This window comes from Zosterops lateralis (genome assembly GCF_965231275.1).
Source record: "Zosterops lateralis genome assembly, chromosome: 3".
Lineage (NCBI taxonomy): Eukaryota > Metazoa > Chordata > Aves > Passeriformes > Zosteropidae > Zosterops > Zosterops lateralis.
In genome coordinates, this window is record NC_139764.1 from 84,698,822 (window position 1) to 84,717,866 (window position 19,045).

Here is a 19,045-nt window from a genome sequence, read left to right on the forward strand (position 1 = left end):
CTCACCTTGAATATTGTGTGCAGTTTTGGGCACCACAATATAAGAAAGACATTAAGTTCCTAGAGAGTCCCCATATGAGGGCCACGAGGAGGAAGAAGGGCCTTCCAGGGATGAGCAGCTCAGGTCACTTGGTCTGTTCAGCCTGCAGGAAACTGAGGAGAAACCTCATTGCAGTTACAACTTCCTCACAAGGGGAAGTGGAGGGGCAGGCACTGATCTCTTCTTTCTGGTGACCAACGATAGGACTCAGGGGAATTCCCTGAAATTGTGTCAGGGGAAGTTTAGTTTGGGTATCAGGAAAAGGTTCTTCACCCAGAGGGTGGCTGGGCACTGGAAGAAGGCTCCCAGGGCAGTGGTCACAGCACCAGCCTGACAGATTTCAAGAAACATTTGGACAATTGTCTCAGGCACACGGCATGACTCCTGGAGATGGTCCTATGCAGGGCCAGGAGGAGTTGGACTTGATGATCCTTGTGGGCCCCTTCCAACTCAGCATATTCTCTGATCCTTGCTATCATACTACTGACATCTGAGTATGATTCTTACGAAAGCTAAGTGTCCACAACTGCAACTTAAGACAATGAAAACCTTTAAAAAAAGAGACTTAACATACCCAGGTACTTCTATCAGAACAGATGTTCTACTTTTTCAATCATTTGCATAAAAAGTTCTCAAAAAGACTGTTCTGTGGTCTTAGAGCACAAACAAGATAGATAGCCTTGGGTTTTTTTCTTGTCTTCAGACATGTCTGATTCCTATTTCCATGATCCCTTCAAGGCCTGTAAGAATCTATCTAAAGCAAGACATACTCCAATGCATCCACTACAGTAAAACTCTTCCATATTAACTCTTCCAACACACAGTTTGAATATTCAAGAACTAAAGGACATAAATGGACATGTTTACCTCTGGCAGAACATGAACTGCAGCAGAGTCACTGATCTTGGGACAAAACACTAACTTCTTCCAGGGAAATCGGATACAGGATTTTATAATTCAAAATCCAAAAAACAAGTAGTCTAAAATGTGGCAACTTAATTTTGACACCTTAAGAGTAGAATTTATCTTTATCTTATGGGTCTCTGTCATATCTTTCAATGTTTGTAAGATCTAACACAGATCATTGCTGCTACAGTAGTGAAAATTAAGAGATGGAAAAGACAATGTGTAATCATTTACAGTATGAATGACAGTTCTTTTGAAGTTTATTTAGGATTACATAAGTAATATGAATAGTATAGATGTGGCTAGTAACACTGGATCTGTGAGAGGAGCTATTCATGTTGTGAAACTATAGCCTGGGAATTTGGAAGTTTTTCTCTTTTTTTTTTTTTTTTTTCCTCTTTTTTTTTTTTTTTTTTTTTTTTTTTTTTTTGGCCACATTCTTTTGCATCATTTTGAATTGTTTTTGCCCAAATAGACTGTTCTGATTGAAAAGGCTTTTCATCTCAGCTCATGAGCGAAACCTCTAGAATTCAGACAGGATTTATTACATTTATGAAGCAAACAAGGCATGCCCTGGAGAGTTTTGGGGACGCTTTCCTTCAGGTTTTGTGGATGCTTGGGGCCTGGACCATTGCAAGGAAATTCAGAACATTTTCCACCATCCACACAGCAGTATCTAGCCAGGATACAATACCCTAAAAGCATTCCACACAGCAGTATCTAGCCAGGATACAATACCCTAAAAGCATTGATCATTTTTGCAAGCTTTTACTGAAAAATGTTTTCACTAAAATTAACAAGTGAATTCTTTCACTTGAAAAAATCTATACTATTTATACATGGAATAAACAAGATAATATCCTTGTTAGCATTTGGGAGGAAACAAGATGTTTTAAATCTGCTCATTTTTTTAATATTTACAGAATTTCCTTCATAAGTCATATAGAAAATGCAAAGGCACTCTGAAAGAAACCTTTTTTTAGGTTCATTTTAGGAGTATTCACATTGCAAATAAATGAAAAACATGCAGCATTTCTTAGGGATTTTCTTTTGGTCATTTTTTTAAATGTACTCACACTCAAAGCAGCTGGTCCTGGAGGTCCTGCATCTCCCTAGTTAGAACAGGAGAGGAAGTAAATCAACCATATCTTTAGTTATACATATATATTTAAGCTCTAGACCTTTTAGAGAATATACAGTGCTGCAGAAGTGATTTCAGTACAATCATCAAACGTTGATTATGAAAATGTGCAAGTGATATTCTTCTCCAGTAAAGGCCTAGACATACAAAGTTCACCACTGGTTAAAGGGAAAAAAAAAAAGAAAAAAAAAAGCCAGGCCTCTGCATAAGTGAATCACAACTTAAAAAAAGCAATCCTTCAAAACACATTTCCATATGTCAAGTTGCAAGCTGCAGCTTATATGCACAAGGTGGCCGCTGAAGCCAGTGTGACAGCTCACATATGTAAAGACATCTGACTGTGTAAATATTCACAGAATTAGGTCACTGAGGTACAAATCACATCTGAGACCTTCAGGTTTAGTTCATGGGAGCAAATTATTGTACCCAGAGAGCAATTCAGAACACCAAATTTAGGCTCCCACTCAGAACTCCTTTTAAAATTCATTGTGATAAAGGGTACTTGTCTTTTGCATTTACAGTTAGCCTGTACTCATATTCTTTAACTCTTAAGTTGCACAAGTGGCAGCAGTGGGTGTTTGCCACATATAGTTACGGCACTGTGTTCAAAACTGAAGAATATCATGCACAATCACATATACATACAACTTAATAGATTTAAAAAGATACCTTTTCTCCTTTTGGACCCACCACACCAGGACTACCAGGGTCACCTTTTAGTCCCTGGGCAAAAAGAGAAATGCAAATTTGTCATCTGTGAAAAATGCTGAGACAAAATCCTGTAGCACTGTGAATTAGTATACACTAAACAAATGAGCCTTAAAATTCCATGACGTTATTAGTACCCAAAATCCTTTATTTTCATTATTTTGTGAACAGACAAACATCTATCAAAGACCATATGTGTCTTCAACACATAATTAAACATACAAAACCAATCTACTTTATTGTGCTCCATCATGGTAAGTAGTGACTAGAAATGCAAAGTTCCTTTGCAGTCTTGCATAGCCAACAAAGATAAAACAGAATATTACAGATAGTGCTAGTACATTCACTTGAATGCTGCTGAAATCGGGAAAGAGGCAGAGGTGGACAGAGAACTGCAGATTTTATGTTTCAAGTAGCAGTGCTGAACTGGTGAGCTTCAGGAAGGTACAGCTGCATATCTCCCAACACTCTCATTCTCACCAGTGTTCACAAAGGCAATTAGAGAAATAATCAATTCCTTCATGCCTCCTTCTTTAATTCTGCCCCCACAGGAGAAGCAAACAGCACTGCCTAGGCTTACACTTTACATACACAGCCATTTCACACTCGTGGAATCAGAGTGGTTTGGGTTGGAAGGGACTTCTGAAGATCATCTGGGTTCAACTTCCCCTGCAGCAAACAGGGACATTGCCAACTGGATCAAGTTGCTCAGAGCACTATCCAACTCAGTCATTAATGTTTCCAGCGATGGAGCATCTACAGCCTCTCTGAGAAACCTTTTCCAGTGTTCACCATTTTCATTGTAAAGTATTTCCTACTTACAGCTAATCTGAATCTAACCTCTGCAGTATCTCTTATAAAATTCTTCCACTAAGTTCTCACCAGAAGCACCCAAAAAAACCTCCATAAAATATCTTTAGTACCCAGCACACAATCTTTGTTGTCTTCTCCTTGCTGCAAAACAAATGGAAAAATGAGAGGTTTCAAAATATGCCCAGCAAATTCAAGCCATTCTAAAGCAATGAATGAACTTAATTTTCATGCTGGACCAACCTACCAGGAATGCATTTTTATTTAATCTGAGATTTGTCTTGTGCCTTCCCTCTGACCTCTGCTTTAGTGGTGTGAGAGACTGTGTATATTTAAAGCCAGAGACACCTCTACAAGTTCAAAGATTTTACTTAGAAAATAAATGGCAACGAAGTAGGCAATACAAGACCCAGTTATGATGAGCGGCTCCTCAAGTAAGCCACCATCTTTATTATTCTGGAGGTTAAATAGGTCAAGGATAGAAAAGATTCATTTACATCTGAATCAGGGTTTACAAACGAAAGTTCTTACCAGCTCCCTTTTTGTCCTTGCAAACTCTCTTCCTCAGTTTGCAATTATTAGGAAGATAGATACAACTGGCACAAAAATGGTAACTAACATCTGTGCCTTAGTGGGTACAGAAACATGAAATCAGTGAGTGTTCTAAATACTGCATATTTGTGCAACTTCACTTCCTGCTAAAATTACATTAATTCACCATCTGGAAGGAACATCATTTAGAACTATATGAGCATTTAAGTACCCACTTTGGATTAAATTTGTGGTTGTTGTAAATACCCCTGATTTAGCTTTGATTTGTTCTTTATTAAGCTTGCCAAATATGTAATAGTTAAATCAGAAGTAGTTTTGCTGTTTGAACTTAAAAAATGTAATAGGCAGATGGATTCAAAAACCAAGCCAAAAAATTGCTTTCTTTTTACAATCTGCATATTTATGACATTGCTTTAATATTGTCTCCATTTGCTACATTTTACTTTCAACCTCCTTCTGAAAGACTGCATAAAACACAACCAATCCATATTCTTAAAGCCATTTTAGGGATTTATCAGGTATGCAAACTATGGATTTGGTTCAAAAATCAATACTAACAAATCAGCAGTGGAACAATAGTTATAAGTTTAGGAATTAGCTCTTAGGCTGTATGTTTACAGAAGACAAAAGATAAGGCTAAAAACAAAAATCTGCGACTCACAGATGGTGACATATATCTCTGTTTCTACTGAATAGAAAATGCAACTGCAGATGAAAGATACTGAGCCTGAGCCATGCACTTTCAAACTATGAACCTTATTTTTTCCTAGTTGCTGTGTTTAAAGCTTTTAGTAGTGTTTCTGAAAGAGCACCTCAGTAAGGTGTACAGTCTGACAGCTACTGCGGAGATGATGAACACAACAGTTGACCTCAAATAAAAAGGACAAGGGGAAACTACATGTTTTACAAGTAACCTCACAGTGTTTGAAGAAGGACTTTTAAGGAACCAATGTTATAGACCCATTAGAAGTATTTCTGGTTTGCCTACACAGTTATATATGCATTTAGAAATATTAAAAACATAATAAATTTATAGTGAATGCTTGGAAAAAACACATCTGGGAATGCACCATGCCTATTCTCCCCTGCAGTCACCATTTGAAGCTGCTGAGAGGTTTAGTTGCTGGCTCACTGTCTCTGAAATGCCATAAAAGTAAGAATTCCTGTGCCAAGTCAAATCTGTAGCCCCTTTTAGAACAGTACAGTAGGGTATCTGTCTCTGCCAGAGACCAGAACAGGATGCTCCATGAAAAAAATGTGGTTATCTAAACAGATGTAATTTGGATGATTTTAGATCAAGCCTTAAGTTAGAAAAGCTCATTTTCTGCAGTGTTTTAGGAGAATAAGGTCAGCTTTGAAAACAAACAAATTTCTATTGATCTAAGGAGTCTGTTACCAGATTTGCTAGAAATTCAAGAACAAATTAAAAATTCCAGCAGCTCTTATAACATAGAGTAAATTAATTGGGTATTGAATTCTCTCCCAGTCTACTTCCAGCTTTTTGGGACCAATATAATAATATACATTTATGAGTTCATGAACAGTCTTCAGCCAAAGCATTTTCTCCTCTAAAAGAACTACAGCTTGGTCTTTTTACAGGTTATGATAAACTTACATTATAGTTCCTCTTTGGAAACCAAAATGTGTAGTATTAGAATATGTATGTACAAGGCCAATTCAAAACTAACAAGATAACAATACTGGAAATAGCAGAAATGAGAAATGTTCTATACATATATATAAAATAAGACTGATAACTGTAATACAATTTTTAACCAAAAGAGAAATTACTGGAACAAGTATGTCACAAATATCAGTAAGGGTGTGAGTTGGGGTCAGTCAGGGAAAGATTAAATTGGAGGCAGTGTTTTTGTTTGGAGGGGATTGCAATTGTATTTCTTCTGGTGGAATGAATGAAAAATTGATAAAACAGGTAAAATGTACCCCCAGCTGACACCAGGTACTCTGCTCAATGAAAAATTGCAAAGATTAGCTGGACCCCAACCAGAAGACTCTAGCAGCTCCTTGCAGGAGCCAAATGTTGCCTACCGGAATTGCACCTATTTGTACAGCATAAACTATGCTGCACACATGTGGCAATGGAAAATGCAGTCAGACTGCAATAATATTTTCAGGAGAACAGGTTTTCAACTCTAAAAGATACCTTCTGAGGAAAACATAATTTGTTATTTGCAACTCCATGGCCTTCATTAGAGTAACCTGGTTCAATGTCACACCAGGTTGAAATCCTCTAGAGCAACACATATTATCTAATGTACTGGAAATACAAAACACAACTCAACACTCTAACCAACAACGTGCAATCACATTATTATAGATTAGATCAGTTACCACTACTGAGTAATGAGGCTTGGATATACTCTAACCACTAAGAATAGTACTACACTTTCTTCAGAGACCAGACTTAAAATCTAAGGTAACAACAGCTCCAAAGTTGGCTGTACAATGCCAACCTGGATATGTTGGGATAACTTTTCTAATTTAGCAAAGTGTTCACAGCTCCAAACAATATACTTTTTCCAGTTTACGTCTCAGGTACTTATAAATACCGTCACAGCTCTTTTCTCATTAATGGAATTCCAAAACTTCAAACTGGTATATTACTGTAATTTACTGGACTCTAAATTAAATCTACTATCTCCTAATACTTTTGTTCCTAACAGAATTCTCAGACTCCAGATATAAACAAACATCATCACCAACTTCACTTTTTCAAGCAATAGGATTATTCCCTTCCTATTCAAGTATTTCCTTGCAATGCTAATACTAAGAGAGTTCAAGATTAGACAGACAGGCCCTGAAGGTGTGAAGGTAAACAACTATTGCTACTATATCAAGATGCAGGATCCATTTAAAATTGTTCATATTTCAGTTTTCCTTTTCCCACAAGCATCAAAATAAAAAGGTTTAATATGTTTTCCATCTTTCCAGTGAAAACCTGAAATTCTTTTATTGCTTACTGAATTTAAGAGATCCATCCTTTGACATCAGGTGTGTAAAGAATAAAGTTTTATGTAGGAAAGTTTTAGAAAAGTCACTTATAGTATTACCTCCTCCAGCAAGATAAATAAAAATAACTAATTAAACACTTGGTTTAATATATATACTAGATTTTAACTTTAGATTTGTTTTACTTTTTCTTTTCCCGCTTACAAGAAAGACACTATTCCTCTACCAGCTATGCATGACACCTGCTGACAGATATGATAAAACTTGCTATTTTGATTTACTTTTGCTGAAAGATTTAATTTATGTCAAAAAATAGTAATTGGCAGCATCCCACGGCATTCATTCCTACCTGCACCAATGATAAAGAAAACATGACTCAAAAAGAGTCCAAAAGTTTCAGTGATAAAGATTTACTTTTCACTTCAGATCAACAGGCAGACATATGGATATAACAGAGAACATATTCCACAGGTAGTTTCAAGGATATTTATATTGTGAATTTGTCTGTATTCCACACAGGCCATGAGCATTTTTATCAGTTTTTTCCCGACAGTGTGTCCATGAAGCTCCATTTGTTACAGTGATACAAATGACAGCATTATTACAGTATCACAGAATCATTAAGGTTGGAAAAGACTTCCAAGATCATTAAGTCCACCCTTTCACTGATTAACCACTTTGTCAACTAGACCAGACAATTTGTAACTCCTCAGTTACAAATGCACACAGGTCTCACACCCAGATGTAAAACAAAATATCCAAAAAAATGGTGAAGGGCAACAACATCTTAAAAAAAAATTACAGGATTTTAGTGGCCGCAATCTGGCACCTGAGTTTAATGTCAAGATGGCTAAAAGAGTCTCAAGGGATTAGAGAGATACTATTCAAGCAAACTGCCTGTTCATCGTAGAAAAGCAAATACCCACTTAGAGACATGAACATGTACTACAGGAAGACTATATTAGTAATATATTAAGTTATTTATAACTACTTCTTAAGAGTCTAAAAACAATGGTAACCAATTAGTAGTATTTATAGCAAGTATTCTTGTTGTCAAATGGATTTTGAATAATGTCCCAGGCTGGGACACAGCATTGTAGTTCTTGGCTCAGATTACTAGAGAGATAAACTGGGAGATATGCAGATATATTCACAGTTCCTGCCTTGAAACCTGGTTCTCAATGAGAGTAACTGAGTCAGTTAGCACAAGTGAGAGAAAAGGAAACTAAAACTTTCTAGGTATATCATCACTACAACATAGTCTCCAAACCAGGTCTGGCTTCCCCTCTGTCACACTACTTCTTTCTAGCAAGAACTTTCTGTACAGCTAAGAAAAAACAAGTTAGCAACAGCATGCAAAAGTTTTCTGTGACACCTACTTTTCTGATTTTGATTAAAATACATTTAAATATGTATCTACCATTTGTTCAAAATGAAATGTTCAGTCATCATCTTCAAGTTCTTGTGAGGATGGAAACCCTCACTTCCCCCAGGCAGAGACAACACCTGCCAGAAGGCAATGCCACTAGCTTTAAGTGTTTTCAGGCTGTTTTTATACACCACTGCAGATTACACCAGTGTAAGTAGATTAACTTGAATATTGCAGAAATACCAGATGTTACATTTCTGCTTGCAGAACAAGTTAGAGAGGTACTGATAGAAACCAAAAGTCAATGATATGCAGTCCTGTAAATTTAAGGACTGATATCTCCATGCAGAGTGATAACTGAGTTCAAAGCATTTTATGTAAGTGCTGTTAAAAAGCAATTATGTGTGGATTCAAAAAATAAAATGTTATACTGCCATGTGCAGTTTTACTTCTGTTTTAATGTTTTAATGACAGGTCCTATAATAATAATAATCTGCCATTTACTGACACATTGCAACAGTTCAGTAAATATTTAAAAATATAAATGTTCAGTATTTTTCACTTTCACAGTGCCACTATGTCAAATATGTTCTAGAGTTAATCAGATACTTGGTATACCTTACTCTTCATAAAAGACTGATGGAACAAGATCTCATGCAGTAAAGAAGATCATGTAAGACCAACACAGAAATGTCACCAGAGCTATGGAAAGAAACACAGATGTGTTTTTTCCGTGCTGTCAGCATGTATGTATGCATGAGAGAAGCATACAGTTCACCTTTACAAACAGACAGGCTACAACAGAATACCTCTTCAAATACCTAAATTTAGTTTCAGCTTAGTACACAGTGTATGTTTTCACATGAAGGGCATCCATTATTACTTAAAAATAGCCTGATTTACCCAGCAATGAATTATAATTACCTAAAACAGGAAAAATATTTTATGGTTACAGGGTGCCTAGAAAGCCAGGTGATGTAAAATGTGTCATAATTTTGTAGCCTGTGTCACTGCATTTTCAGTAGCCCCTGCTAGACTTTCATAGTATTTTTGTGTTAAATGCTAACCCTTTTTTTTCTTTCTGAAAAAGTGCTTTTAAAAGTATTGCTGAATGTTTTTTCCAAGTCCTGTTTCTGGATTCTAGTCCTAGTTTCATTCCCCATCTGGGAGATGGTCTCTACCTTCAACAGCAATGCTTTGCAACTGGAGAGCCAAGAGTATCCAGCATTAAAACCTAAAGCCAGCGAAATCCCCATCAAGGTCAAGAGGGAGAAGAACAGGAAGAGGGTGTAAAACAAACAGCTTGCTTGACTTTATTATTGTGGTTTTTTTAAGTCTTGCTTTTTGAATCATGCTCGTTGTCTATTTTAGTATTTCATTGAAAATAAAAGAACAACTGATTTTCTGATTTTTTTGTCCTCTCATCTTGGTTTCACATACACAAAAATAAATAAAAAATTAAAAATAGGCAAAAGTATGGTTTATTTTATAGTCATGTCTATAGTGTAGGCTCAGGTTCAAACTTGAATGTAAACTCAGTCATCAGGATTATTAAGTATTTATGCTACCTTAAATATGATTCAGTCCAATTAATTTAGTAGGCAGTGAAATCTGGCAATGAAAACAAAAAAAAAGTTTTGATTCTATCACAAGAGACACATGGCACAGTGAGTGACACACCCAGAAATGGCTAACAGTTTGTGTATTTTCTCTCTCAGAAACCAAAGCTACCAAACCATAGCTTTACCCTGCCTTCAAAAATACTTTCTTCTCCAGCTGATTATCTAACAAGGAATGATTCTCATCTGTATTATGTTTAATCCCCATGCTTATTTCAGTTTATCTCGTGAGTCATGAGCAGAAACATCACAGAACCTACCAGACCCTTACCCACAGCCCTCCTTACATGAAGCCCTAAGAACTCCTATGTCACATGAATACATCTCTTCTTCCCCTGTTGTCTTGTGGATGTTAAATCTCCAGGCATACACAATTTCCAAATCCATCACTCTTCTTAAATAAAATCTGAATTACATTTCTTAACCATCCACCCAGAAGTTTGTAACTTGACTGTTTCATTCATTATTGTTCCATTTACCTCTGTTCCAGGAAGGCCTTCTGGTCCTCGTTCTCCTTTATCTCCTTTTTCACCCTAAAATATATAATATTTGTTTTACTATATATACTCATGGCAAATACTAACACACGATGCTGTTTAACAGGACAAGTATTGTACCATTTGTGTGTTCTACATGAACATTGCTGGATGTACAAGGAAAACTATTTCTTACATTCCAACAGAAATTATTTCCAAATATATGTCCCTGAAAGATGTCTAGAACTCTGGTAGGTACAGTTCTCTGTACTTCATACTGTCATTGAACATTCACTAAGACTCACCAAAGAAGAACATTCTTTTTTCTTGCTGTGTTTCAAGAACATGGTCATGAAACACAAATTTACACCAGGGAACAGTTTTGTTTTTGAAAATCCTAATCTTAATAATACTTTTTTTTTTTTTTTCATTCTGAGATTCAGTTTTGTTATCAGATGCTTAAAGTAAGTGTTTATTTTACAAAGTCCTCAGTATTATAATTTTTCTTTGACCCATACTGGTATATGGTTCACTGTTTGCATTTGAAACATGGAAACAATTTTTGTTCTGAAAGTTTTCTTACAAGTATGAATATGAACAACATTATTAATCAGAAGAAAAAAAATGGTAGGGAGGTTCCTTCAGAACTGACTATAGCTGGTTCCTGGGTTTGCTCATGAAACACTAAAGAACACGATAATCTTTGTAGAATACATGAAAGAATTCAGTACCATATTAACTCCAACAGCCATGCTATTCTAATTAAGACATATTTCATCAAAGTGAATAAAATATACCTGCTAAAGAATCATAATTTAAGAGAAAATACCATCCAGAAGCAACAAACCTAAAGAGCTCTACAACTGCATGTCCCTCAAATGAAGTTTGTCAAATCAAAATAAGCAATCATAAAATAACATAATTTTCATAGAAGTATGAGGATTAGAGTCCAAGCTCGTCATATAAACCAAAGAAAACAAAGAGCTCTTCACTGAATTTCCATTATCTCCAGGGGACTACATTTGTCTGAGCAGAACCTATTCATTATACCAGTATCATCTTTATAATTCTGTTAGGTAAATGGCACTGAACTGAGATCATTCAGCTAACTCCATTTGTGACACAGCCCTGATTCAGAGCTATTTGTCCCGTGGCAATGACAGAGGGCATTTCATCTAATAATCAGTTTTGCAAAATGAGTTTGTATGAGCTTTGTCAAACAACTGAAGCCTACTAACAAATTAGCAGCAGCAAACTGTGAATTTAATAATCCCACTCCTAAGATGGCTTGGCTGGTTCATTTTTTCCATTTTAATACATCTTGTTGATAAGAAACTTAATACTACACATTATCTTGAATCATACAGTTAAGGTTTTCCCTCAAGTATTCCCTTTCTTACTGGTCAAAAAAACCCCCTACCAGATAAATCTGTGCATTTACTGCAAAGTTCAAATGACACCAAAGAGTTATAGGAAATTAACACATTATTTTAATATGTTTAAACTATAGAGTCCTCTTTGTTCTACGGTTTATACACTGGTTGAGATAGTAATTTTCTTTCACTGTCAGTTTAAAAAAAAACCAGCTGAAATCCCAGGCGTACTCTTCTTTTTAAATAGCTCACTTAAACTTTTAGAACTGCAAAAATGACATTTTACTTTTCATCACTGTGACATACTGAACATTTAATACTGCTTTCAAGATATTTCAACTAGTATCAGTTACACTCCTACAATCTTGCAACAGTTATAAAGTTACATACATATATTTGACATAATATCTCCTTATCTGAATATATTTCTAGAAGATTTACAAATCATTCCAATTTATGGAACTGTTTTTTTCTTCTATGGCCTGTGTATCTGCTTCCACACTTTAAGAAAAATGATGCAAATATGTATAGATTTGCTTCAGAAGTAGTAGTACCCTGTAAATGTCTTGATGTATAGGTGGAAACCTAAGGTAAAAGTAGCTTGTCATCATTTGTTATGCAACATCTACATTGCCATAAAAAGCTAAACAGAGAGCCTAACTAAAAGATGCCTGTCCCCTCACCCTCCCTTATCGTTTGCCTCGCTGTGAGATGAGCAGTACGTGTTGGTGAACGTGCCTTTTCCTCTCCAGCAGGCAGACAGTGACTTCCAAATGCCGCCAGGCAGCCCTAGACACAGACAAGTGTGGCTGGTGAATGCAGAGGAGAAAGAAACTCCCCACTCCTTATGATTTACACAATATTTGGATTTAAGATGTTCCTCAGTTTCTTTGACAAAATGATAAAAAGCACCGCCTGTTAATTGAGCCTTGGACCTCTGCAGAGCCCCTGGCTTTCTGCCAGGTGTGAGACTGCTATGAACATATTTCGATTTTCTAATGGAGTACACGATTGGTACTTGCCAAGCCTTGTCATATGGAATGTCCGTGTTCTCTGTGAAGCCAGAATTCAAACCAAACAGAGGTCCAATTTTTACAATTGATTCTCATAAGGACTGAGCCAAGTCATGCTCATTTCTGTCTTTATGAAGCACACTATACTGCATAATTAACAGCTTCAAATCTAGCCAATTTGCAGAGTTGCTGAAGCCATTCTGCAGTGTAGAGGAGGCTGTTAATAATCAGCATCGTGGGTTGGTGGCAATGTACCTTATAGATTAACAAAAACAGAGAAAAATGTGTTAATGTTGCTTTATATGAAGTGCTCCTGCCTGCTTATACTACATTCAGATGAGAAAATTAAAGATTATTTACTGCAAAAACAGGATGACAAAACTCTGAAAGCATTAAGGCTTTTTTATTAGTTAACTAAAACTAACCCAATGTAACACTGAATTATTTGTATTTCTTCGGGTGAGTTCTGCATTCCATTACCCTGATGGAACAAGCTGACGGGGCTGCTCCAGAAAAACTGCTGGGAGGGATTCAGTCTGCTATGTGTAATAGTGGATGCACTGAATTCAGCGATAGCATTCTTTAATTAGGGCCAGAGGTACATCCACAGCCTCTGCAAGATGAGAGTACCAGCCTCCTACTTACTGGTCCACTTTAAGATTGCCTCATTTTCCTTGCACACTATTTCCCCCATCTTAGGATGGCAAAGTAATATATTTGGAAATCCAATACATTAAGACTGAAAAATCGAACTAAAAAGATAAAGATTTTTCTGCAACACTGCCCTGCTAATGATACAAATCAGGAATTCCTGGTATCAGTTTTTGAAAGAATTTTAAAGTGCCATTGTTAACACCTGCTGAATTACTCTCTAAAGAACACACACTATATAATACCACTAAGTCAATGTGGACACCTTATAATTTTTAACCTCTGAAACTCCTTATCTTTAAGACAGTTATGACCCTGTGAGACTTTGCTATGAACATATTCCTATTTTCTAATGGAGTACACGATTGGTACTTGCCAATTATTTTAGATTACTTGCTACTGATGAGAGTAGTGAAAAACAACAGCTCATTCAGGGCATCCTATTTTTCTGCACTTCTCCAATCTAGAAAGCATGAAAAATATTTAGGAGGAAAGAATGAACATAGGACATGCTGATGGATCTCAAATACAGGGAAAAATGGTATAAATGAGACATCAAGGTTTCCATACTGATAATAGAAATAATAGATTTCATTTGTAGCCAAATGGGGCATGGAGGGTGGAATTTGTGTTGAAAAGGCAGAGAAGTACTGTAATGATCTAAGATTAGGATGAATTAGCCTTAACTGTAGATTTTGCTTGAGAATGCTCTAAGCAGACTTGATAATACTCCATTGTATGTGTGTCTTCCTGTGGGCGAGGCAGATATAACCTTAACACTATTTCAGGATAACATTTCCTCCCAACTGCTCCTGAGTTCTGCCATGATTGCTCTCTCTTGAAAACTGTGTCAAAGTCACATGTCATAATAGTTTTAGCTTTTCTTAGGATGATCTCCTGTCTGAGTAAAGATTACAGTGCCTGCAGGTACCTGTCTTAAGGAGTCAAAACTCTCTCACTTAAAAAAGTCTCCTTTTTTCATGAAGGTGTTGAAAGGCAGACAAACATTAATACAAATGCCAACAATATACAGAATAACAATATGACTGAGATGTTTCCTCTGTCTACATGCCATTATTGCCAAGTGCAATGATTGAATAATGAGTTCACAGACACAGAAGAGCAAAATAAAAATTCAGCCAAATAACACAGGCAAAACAGGAGTACACTGATAAACGTATTCTAAAGAGCTAGCAACCTCTTTAGATTGAAGGACTGTATCCACATTCATTCAACTAGCTTAGACATACATTCCTTTCTCATACATTCCTTTTGAAAGTTCAACTCTCCCATTGCAGCATCCACAAACACTGATTTCTAAACCAGTCTATAATTCCATGGCACCCTGACAGGCAATAAAGTGTCCTCAGTCACAGTCTTATTGAAAAATTTTATAACATAGCCTACAGAACTATGATTGCGAACTAAGCCTTAAATAATGTCCAATTCTATTATTTCACATCTAGAAAATGCCACAGCAAGGTTACCAGCAATGCCTGACTGAAAACACAAGTGAAGAGTCCTACGATCTCTTAATGTGTTCCTTACTGAATCTCATCTTGGTTATTATCTTCAGTGTAATCCTATCCTGTGGAAATCTAAGAGATTGCCTAAAATTCCCTAGTGATGACTAGACCCAAAGATCATTAATGAAATGAGTAATAAAAGGAATTAGGATGTGCTGTGGTAAGTGGAAAAGATAAGATACACAGAAGGCTTTTTCATCTAAGAGACTTGTTAAGGGAAAAGAAACATAAAGACACAACCTCATCCTTCTGGGTAATACATATTAGCCAGCACAAGAAGAAAAAATACTGAGATTTTGGCTGACTCTTGCTTGCTACAGTGTATGCAAATCTAATCACAATCTCACATTTAGTTTGTTTTTCAATAATGGATGTCCCAACATAAATAATTAATGCCTAATCATGCTTAAGATGCTCACAGTGGCTTTTCTTTCTGCCACACAAAATTTAGACTTTGTGTTTTGCAAGCTTTGCTTTGTATGCTGCCCTGCCATGGCTCACGCTGCCACGACCATTTCAATTCCTTTTTCTTTTCCTTTAAACCTTTCAATGTCAAGGAGAAAAATACCATCAAAATCAACAATCAAAACTTCACTCCTTAGGGTAATTATTTGATCATCTATTCCCAGATCTAACTTGAAATAAAAATTCTTAACCCAACATTAGAATTTTACTCATACAAATAAGAAAAATAGTACAATCTAAAGCATGAGCTATCAGAAAGCAGAGTTTCAGTCTCCTAGATAATATGTATTCTTCACACTCACTTGAATATATTAATACTCTCTTCAGAAAGTATCATCAGTCAGGCAAAATGTGTTTATAATGAAGAGTCACTAGGCTTTTTCCTGGTGAGCTTCATTTTCAAATCTTACTTGATATTTCTGGGCAAAGGCTTTAGTGGGTGCAAACAGCTGTCTAATTTAACTTCACAGAAGGCCCCAATTTTAAAAGCTCAAAAAGTATCATTCTGAATAGTAATGGATATTCTCTTCTTTACTCACTCCGTCGGCCTGAGTTCTACAATAAATTCTACACACAGAATACCATTCCAGTTTAAAAATTGGTGTACTGCATATAATTTATTGTGCTATACCTTTCCTCATAATCCAAAAAGAAAAGGCTTTCCAAACTATAAAGACTCCTGAATTCAGCCAGACAACTCATACATGCATCTTTCCATGCAGAGGCCGTACAGGGAACACTCATGGTCCAGTTTTCCTCTCCTTCTACAGTGTCTCTGGCTAATCTCATCTGCAAATATAAAATCAACAATCATTTCTGCGAGTCATCAGTTACATCCAGACTTGACTCTTTGCCAAGAGCATGTCTTAACTTTCCAGTACCTCATATCTAATCTATGTTTGAATTGTTTTAAATATTTCTTTCAATATTTTTAACTTGAGATAGCTTCCTCTTTTTGTCACTATAAAAAATACTGATTCTGTTGGTCAGCAAGAACTGGAGTTATCTTGAAGTGAGTCTCTCAGATACGATCCACATCCAGACCACAGACAAAGTGTTTTTCATCCCTCTACACATCTTCTACTTTGATCCAGGCTATTTTCACAAGTAGTCCCTCATCCTGTTTTCACCCACCAATTAGGACTGTCATAGTTAAAACACTGGTCATCTGTTAGGAAAGATGGGACAGGAAGGACTAATGAATATGACTGCATGCTAAGAAATACTGCAGATGTAAAATCTGAGCGAAATAGGAATGAAAGCCAGTTTCGAGATGTGTGCATGGCAGGCAGGAAGACAGTGATTAGCTGAAGACAGGAAAACAAAAGACAAGAATGTTGCCTTTCACCTTGGCAAAGACATCTGGGAACAAGTGCGTAAGAAAGAAATCTATAGAGTTTAGAATATAAAATGACATGGTAATGTAGTAGTTCTTATAGGCTGCATGCAAAGTTTGTAGGTTTTGTATCTCACGCCGGTTGGTCACTGTAAATTAGAATATTCAACACAAAAAGAGATATAATGTATTGTAACAAGGTGATCGCTCTCTTCTCCTCTCTTCTCCTGGCTCCCCTACCTTTTTCCCTTACCTCTCTCTTCTCCTGGGTCTCCTACCCTCTTCCCTGGCCCTCTCACCTTTCTTCCCCTACCTCTCTTGGCCCATCTCCTCTCCTCTCTCTCACCTCACTTGCTCCTGTTTTCTCCCCACGTTTTTCCCCTGCTCCTACCCCGTTTTTACCCCTTAGCTCTCTTTTATCTCTCTCTCCCCATTCTCTTTTTAGGGCTTTGCTTCAGCCGAGGCTGGTGGCTGGAAGCAGGTCCTCCTTACCCACGACCCTTGTAATAATAAAGCCACGTGTTTCTAGAACATCTCAGGTCAGCAAAGTTCCTTGTCCCTGCCATCCACAGAAAAATTTCTACAGTCATCATTTATCTTCTCCTTTGAAGGTTCTCATGCACACACACTTGAAAACCAGGACATGTAAGTATAAAAACTCACTGCACAGCTTGGCATTACTAGGCTTACACAAGGTCATACTATTTACTTCCATACAAAAACCACTCCCTTCAACCCAATTCTCCTCTAGTGTTATGAACACAAAATCTGCACAATAACTGTAGCATCATTTTTTGTATTATTTATATTTTAGTTAGCCAATGATGTCTGGTTGTTCTGCAAGTATTCATCTTCTGTCTTAATTCTTACATTTTAATTATAATAACTCTTGGATTAAATAAATGGTCCACTCTGTCTTTGTACATTGCCTAATACAAGGGAATCATAATATGTCTCAACTTGCACAAATCCCTGAGGTATTAGAGAGTTTTGTTCTTACATTGCTCAAGAACAAAATGAATACCTGAATTTGGCGCTATGTTTCCCCTCACTGATCTTCCTAGTAATTTTGAACATAAGTATCTTGTGTATCTATCTATAGATTAAAACCTTAAAAGAAAAATCTGCCTCATTTAATGAGCAGGTTATTTTTCATTTTCTTAAGTAAACACTAGAAATAGATTTGACTTGCAGCTATAATTGTTTAAAATTCTATCTGCCTTCTAGTGGGGAGGTTTCTGTTTATACCGGGTTGGTGTTAGTGTTGAATGAAGATTTTTCCGTAGGAGGAATAAACCAGTTTCTTTTCAGGGCTTGTCTCCCAAGGCAACCGAAAGCCAATCTGCTCTTGACATCAATTGACAAATAGTATTGCTTTCACAGAACGTAGTATTTTTTAGACACACATGCTTTCATAGCTTTGGCAGGGTATTGCTATTGTTATTTATACTCTAAAAGATATTCTGCAGATGGTTAAAGCCACGTCAAGTGTTTGCCCAAGCTGATGGACTGCTACGTCTTTTCTGGCAAAGGCTGCACTTCTAGCTTTTTTTCTGTCACTTGACAACCAGAATAATAGCCTTCTCTGTAGCTGTGACTATGTTCATCAGGCTTACACAGACAGCAGTATCAGTTATCTGTATTTTCTTAGACTACAATAAGTAGTTTATTAAGGTCATCGAAATGCATACTTTATACCAGGAAACTGGTGTTTCAATAAAGTTCACACAAACTCTGGTACAGTTTAAAGATGTGGTATGTTCAGTCTCCTAATGGATATTTATCTGAGGTGGAGACTTGAACTGTGGTAAAAACACACCCACCTTGCTTGGACAGACCTCACTAAGGCCAGTTCAAAATAAATTAGAAAAGTAGGAAATTTGTGCCTTTTGCACAAAACTTAGAAAATAGAGATTTAATTTAGGAAGATTTCTCCCCTTTTAAGAGGATCAAAATTAAAAGCTCCCACTTTCCTGGCAACTGATTGTCCATACAATCAGCCCGTACAGGTTCTCTGGGTAACATCCATAGAAACAATTACATTTCTCTTCTAGCTGAACCACTGTGCAGTGACGGGTGAAAAATCAGTGG

The 19,045-nt window shown here is 36.6% G+C and overlaps 1 protein-coding gene across 8 annotated transcripts in view; it reads right to left on the minus strand.

Annotated features, from left to right (window-relative positions):
* The window catches only part of COL19A1 (collagen type XIX alpha 1 chain), a 178,440-nt gene that overhangs the window by 81,762 nt on the left and 77,633 nt on the right, over positions 1-19,045 (minus strand). For 7 of the 8 annotated variants that reach the window (XM_083856904.1, XM_083856906.1, XM_083856905.1 and 4 more), the window contains 3 exons: positions 10,594-10,647; positions 2,756-2,809; positions 2,022-2,057 (listed from right to left, as the gene is read on the minus strand). In XM_083856904.1, the coding sequence (XP_083713030.1) occupies positions 2,022-2,057; positions 2,756-2,809; positions 10,594-10,647 (144 nt within the window). The remainder of the gene's footprint in view (positions 1-2,021; positions 2,058-2,755; positions 2,810-10,593; positions 10,648-19,045) is intronic. The other variant, XM_083856907.1, reaches the window with a different exon arrangement.